The sequence below is a fragment of the Siphateles boraxobius genome, unplaced genomic scaffold (genome assembly GCF_051911475.1).
Source record: "Siphateles boraxobius isolate OS27281-9 unplaced genomic scaffold, OSU_SipBor_1 19, whole genome shotgun sequence".
NCBI classification, from domain to species: domain Eukaryota; kingdom Metazoa; phylum Chordata; class Actinopteri; order Cypriniformes; family Leuciscidae; genus Siphateles; species Siphateles boraxobius.
The window spans coordinates 21,678,755-21,685,194 of record NW_027508799.1 but is presented as its reverse complement, the minus strand read 5'-3'; the positions used below and the strand labels follow the sequence as shown (position 1 = coordinate 21,685,194).

The 6,440-nt window shown below is 38.7% G+C and overlaps 1 protein-coding gene across 1 annotated transcript; it reads left to right on the top strand.

Moving 5' to 3' along the window:
- Positions 1 to 3,914, top strand: pax4 (paired box 4). The gene is given in 10 exon segments (XM_077233778.1): positions 1 to 6; positions 111 to 234; positions 1,046 to 1,071; positions 1,073 to 1,228; positions 1,306 to 1,521; positions 1,814 to 1,904; positions 2,796 to 2,927; positions 3,034 to 3,116; positions 3,256 to 3,319; positions 3,390 to 3,914. Coding segments are annotated over 10 exon segments (1,254 nt in total). The 3' UTR covers positions 3,746 to 3,914.
- Positions 3,915 to 6,440: the final 2,526 nt, after the last annotated feature.

Sequence of the window (6,440 nt, the reverse complement as noted above, 5' to 3'; positions counted from 1 at the left end):
ATGCCTGTACAATTAATGCATAATGTCCTGGCAGAAAATCACTACGTTTTCCGTGTTTTTCTACAGTGTGAACACTGGTCTATATTTACCTTTTTTCCCTATGTGCACAGTACGTCATCTTGATAAGGACACAGGTCAGCTATATAAGAAGTCGCGCGCGTGGGCAATTAGGGGTCCACGCGCAAGGACGCATCTCCTTCAAGAAGAACAGCACAGAAAAAGACCGTCTTCACTGTAAGAAGAGGATTACCTCGCTTTCACTCCTTGTAGTTTTCATCCCGCATTAGATTTCAGGCTAATTTGATGTATTAAATGTGTACTAAAATTACATTTTTATGAATTTTTTTTTTGTTTTTGTTTTTTTGTTGCAAGGCTACCAGGTGCCCATTGGGATGTGCAGCGCAAACTCTGTTCTGGGAAATGAAGGTCGGCATTTAATCGTTAAAGTTTTTCCAAAGATTTTCAACACCTAATTGCTGCACTTAAAATCAGTTGTGCCAACGTTATGACCTGTTGTTAACCTTTTCTGCCACTTTGAGTGGCTTTTACGGATGAAGAAATTGAGTTGAAATTCTGAGAAATCATAAAATCTAGCAGCCTCTATGGAGCACAAAATTAAATGGATATAAATTATGAAAATCTTTAGGCTATATAGCCACATTATTCAGCAAAGGCGCAGAAAACTAGACGCGTGCTGATTGTCCGTGGCACAGCATCTCCGGTTAACATTAGCAGAACCAACTATACATTTAACTATCAATACAACTAATGTTATTTCTCGTGCCATTTATACGCCTAAAAGAGTTTTTGCGTGTATATGATACGCAGTTTGCGCGTGCATATGATACGCACTTTATGGCGTGTAATACGCACGTACCCCCCCTAATCCTACCCAAGGGGATTTCAGTGCGTAGCATATACACGCAAAAAACATTTTTGGCGTATAAATGGCACGAGAAATAACATTCGTGGTATAGATACGCACTGTCATGAGACTGTGTTGGATGTTCAGCTGATTATGGAAGAAATTCCACTGCATTATAAGCGCGCAAACCTCCCAGTAATGTAGCTTTATCTATGGATATATGTGTCAGGAGAAGAAGGGAGTGTGAATCAGCTGGGCGGTGTGTTTCTGAACGGTCGTCCTCTGCCCGTCTGTAAACGGAGATTGATGGTTGAGCTCGCGACCGAGGGTGTGAGACCGTGTGAGATTTCCAAAATACTGAAGGTATTGAGTAAAATTCTCACCTTTACCATGTGTTTTTGTGAATATCTACATGCTGGAATAACCCTGTGCTCTGTCAGGTCTCCAACGGCTGCGTTAGTAAGATTTTGGGCAGGTTTCAGCGCACAGGGGCCATTGGTCCCAAAGCAACGGGAGGCAGCAGACCCAGACTCCTGACTCCTGAGGTCATCTCCATCATAGCGCAGCACAAGCGGCAGAACCCCACACTGTTCGCCTGGGAGATACGACAAAAACTGGCGACAGATCGAGTCTGCAGAGGAGATACAGTCCCCAGTGTAGGTTATAACAACTTATTAAGGTTTGCATTAAAGCTGGTGTAGTTTTGAAAGCAAATTTCTGCATAGACACATACAAAAATAAAGGTTCCAAATGAGGACCTCATTATGAGGTTTTCGCAGTGAAGAACCTATTTTGGTTCCCCAAAGAACGTTTCGGTGAACAGTTCTTAAAAGAACAATTTTCTTAACTTGAAGAACATTTTAATAATCTAAAGAGCCATTTTTCACTATAAAGAACCTTTTTGGAGGGAAATGTACTATGACTCAATGAATCAATGATGTCCATCAGGTGTCATCCATAAACCGGATTCTTAAGAAGATTCATCTAGATGTGGATATGATGGGAAGTGCATATCCAAGTGTCAAACATATTTACACAGGTAATCTAATTCATTCAAATAGGGTGAATACAGGTGAAGCGAGACATTTGTCACTGTTGTAGTTTTAAAACGTCATCTGATTGCTCCAAAATGGCTCAATACCATTTTAATCTTCTGTGTTCTATTATTATAGCATCATTCAAAAAAAGTTTAATGTTTTTGAAAGAAATCTCTTATGTTCACCAAGGCTGCACTTATTTGATTAAAAATACAGTAAAAATAGTCATATTATGAAACATTATAACAAATTTAAAATAATAGTTTTCTATTTTTATATATTTTAAAATGTAATGTATTCCTAATAAATAAAGCCGAATTTTAGCAGCCATTTCTCCAGTCTTCAGTGGCACACGATCCTTCAGATATCATTCAAGCTTTTCTTATTATCAATGATCAAAATAGTGGTGCTGCTTAATTGTTTTGTGGAAACCAATATACATTTTCTTTGTCAGGATTCTTTGATGAATATAAATTTCAAAAGAACTGCATTTATTTCAAAGTGAAATCCTTTAATTTTACTTGAAATCTTTGTCTTAACTGTCATTTTTGATCATTTTAATACATTCTTTCTTAATAAAAGCATACATTTCTTAAAAAAAAAAAATCATACTGACCCCAAAACTTTTGAATGGTATAATGAAAAAAACACCAAATCAACCACCAAAATTTCCAGGTGCTACTTTTATAAAAGATAAAAAGAAGGCTTTATTGTTTTACTTATACTGCACAGTTTAGGTTAGATGAACTTGCTTATGTTTACTAATAGAAGAATATGCCCATAATGATAAAGATGATTTAGTGTCCCATCTAAAATGTCCCACATTCCTTCATCCTATTGGTCTTGAAACAAATACGTCTACTAACCTTCTCCGTTCACTCCCTTTCACCCAGAAGTGGATAAGCAGAGGAGTTTACACACGACCGCTCAGACAATTCAGCAACAAATGGACACAACCCTGCCAGGCACCTCTCCTCGCAACAGAACAGCTTTCACACCAAATCAGAGTGAGAGGTTAGAGAAAGGTGATTCACTTTCAGTCACTTCAATCTCTCACTGTCTGCTCAGAGTCATCTGTGTGCTATTATACTGACATTGCAACATCTCCCCGTCTGATATCTGGCCATTCAGAGTTCATCCGTGGGCTTTATCCTGACCTGCTGACCAGAGAAAAGCTGTCTGAGGAGACAAACCTTCCACAAGACACTATAAAGGCAATTCAGATTTAAAGTTTTCTTTTTTCCTCATAAATAAACATTTTTCAAATGAAGAAGATGCTTTAAGAGTTGGCATACGTATATTTAAAGGGGCTTGTGTTAGATGTTTGACCTGATCTTGACCTTCCATTTGAAGGTTTGGTTTTCCAATCGCAGAGCGAGGATGAGGAGGGAAGACCGTAGTGACTGTGGATCACTGGGTAAGTGCTGATGTCTCGTTTTCATTGTAGAATCACATATTCTGCATTATAAATGATGTCTCTTTCTCAGGTGTAACTAGCCCCGGGTTTCTGAGAAGTAGGAATGCTTTGATTTCTCTGCCAGCGACCTCTGGCAGCTCATTGGACGGTTACTTGGCTGATCACAACACAACACAATCCACTTTCCCACTGGCCCATCACAGAGACAAAAACACTTTACCATGGGCTCATTTGAACTCAAATGCAATGTCAACATGTCCATTGGATCGCGCAGAGAGTTTGATGCCATCATATCACCAACATGGCCACATGGAATCAGATTACCGATTGGTTCCCTTGAACACAGATGAAAGTATCTTAATGGCTAATCGCTCACAGTGGGCTCCCCATCAATCTCTGATTGGACAGAATGTTTCAAGGTTTTGAATTCCAAGATAGAATGTTCCTGAACGTTGACGTTGTGGACAGTAGAGGGCAGCAAAGGAAAGAAAAGTGGCATTTGGTCTGGATTTACTTTTTTTTAGACAACTTTTTAGACTAATAAAAAACAAATTATTTTGATTGTATGTTTTAAGTGAGAACAAAATGAGATTGTGAAGTGCTTTAAAAATTACATGGACTGGAAAATTAAAAAGTCTGTCTCACTGTCTCACTTATTGTCTGCCTAAAGATTGCTTCTGTCAAATCGGGAATACATAATAAAGAGATACACCTACAATGCAAAAACAAAACACTTTTTTTTTCACTTATTGTCTTATAAAATAACAATGGCCTCTTTCAGCAGGATAATGCACCCTTCCTCACTGCAAAAAATTGTTCAGGAATGGTTTGAGGAACATGACAGAGTTCAAGGTGTTGCCTTGGCCTCCAATTTCCCCAGATCTCAATCTGACTGAGCATCTATGGGATGTGCTGGACCAACAAATCCAATCCATGGAGGCAACCTGCAGGACTCAAAGAATCTACTGCTAATATCTTGGTGTCAGATCCAACCTGACACATTCAGAGGTCTTGTTTTAACAGCATGAGTGAGATCTACACTATATTAGGCAGGTGGTTTTAATGTTGTGGCTGATCAGTGTATAGTACTCTCTCTCTCTCTCTCTCTCTCTCTCTCTCTCTCTCTCTCTCTCTCTCTCTCTCTCTCTCTCTCTCTCTCTCTCTCTCACACACTCTCAGACCACCACTGTCAGCACAAGTTCATCTGGTAAGAAATCTCTCCTGTGAGCTTTGGACTGGACTCGCATACTTCTACACGGTGAGTGAACGAGATCAACACTTGGACACAAACCAGAATGCTTCGAGCGCTAACAGGGAGTCTGGGCTACTCTGACAAACACGCAGAGGTCAAACTCACTGGCTTATTTCTAATATAAATGCCATGAATCTTAAAATTGTTTGTGTTTATTTTCCTTATTCGAAAGATCAAATGCATAAACTCTTTCTGTGTACATGCAGTAGGAAAGTCTATAAAGAAAATATGCACCACTCTGTACGAGCAAGATGCTCAAAAATAAAATAAAAAAGATTGAAGGGAGCCATTATACGCGCAGTTAACAAAGCACTGAAGCAGAAAAATGACTTTAAATGATTACTCTCAGAGAGGGTTTGGGGTGGAAATGTGGTTTTCACTTGATTTAAACACAAAACCTCTGTGTTTTACTGTACATTGGAGTCCAATAGAGGATCAGACGTCTCGTGTCTGTTCCAGTGGTTTTCAACTGATTGTCCTCTAGGAACCCACGACAGCCTAATTTGTTCCAGCCTTGAACTAACACATCTGATTCAACAATAATCAGCCTCCGCTGGATTAATTGAATCAAGCGTATTAGTTTAACCTCATATGGCGGCAAAAATCCATCATAGATCTGGAACTGAAACGGCTTATTCATGAGAGCTCTCCTGACTCTCATCCATGATTGCTTCAACATACTGTCTGCCTGCTCCCGTTTGACTGAAGTAACGGCTTTATAAATTCAGTTAGCTTTTCAACAGTTTGAACCCTGACCTTTGACCCCTGCTGATTTAAGTGCACCGGAGGAAATAGGAAACTATTGGCTTTGGTCTGCATGACCTTTCTTCTCACGCGTCCTTTTCTATCGCCCATAAGAGGGGGTTGTATTCATCAGCTATGGGTCGCCTCAACACACAACCTGCTGAAAGCGAACTGACACACACGTTCGATGGGTTGAAACATCAGACTTGAGTGAATGGAAACCATCAGGACATTGGTCTCAGAGCAGCAGAGAAAGAAACAATACATTAGCATATTAATGATCAGACATTTTTCAATTTAATAGCAGAGCTATTTTAGTATTATTTACATACTATTATAGTATTTATTCATATTTTGAATTAATATGTTTAAATTTTAAAGGGATATTGTGTAGGAATTTCTCCCATCCAGCGGTGAAATTGTATTTTGCATTCAAACGAATTGTGCTCTCCAGCACCTCGCTTTTTCAAATGCGCGTTGCATCTACGGTAGCTGTTATGTACCAAAAAGGTATATCAGGATGTCTTCTAATGGCACTTCGTCGAGTTTTCCTTCAGGTGAACAGGTTTGTTATTTCAAACAAACTGCAACTTGACACAACGAACAAACGAATGTTACAGTATGACTTGCCGGGGCAGTGACAAACGCCTCTCTCTGCTCTGCTTTCAGTTACGTGACGCTGGCTCTGAACGAAAATGCGTTGTGGAAACGCGTTGGCCTAGTACTTTTTGACCCTCTCAGCTATTATAGTTTTTCAAGATGGCGGAACTACTTGGAAGCCTCCGTGGACTTACCCATCACATGTATATAAAGATAATAAATTATTTGTTTATGGGGATAAGTCAGATAATTGGCAGAGGTATTTGTACACCTTTGAGGACATATTTATGAATACAAATATTGATTTTAGATAATAAAAAACTACACATTGTCCCTTTAAATTTAGTTTACATTGTAGTAATCTTGTTATGTGCTATTGCCATTTTTCTAATATTTCTTATTTCCATTAAATACTTATTTATATAAGTTGCCGGATACATTTAATTAAAATGTGATTTTTAATCGTTTTAGTTAACAATAACAACACTGTTTAATAGAAACTGAAATATTGCAAAGGACCAAAAA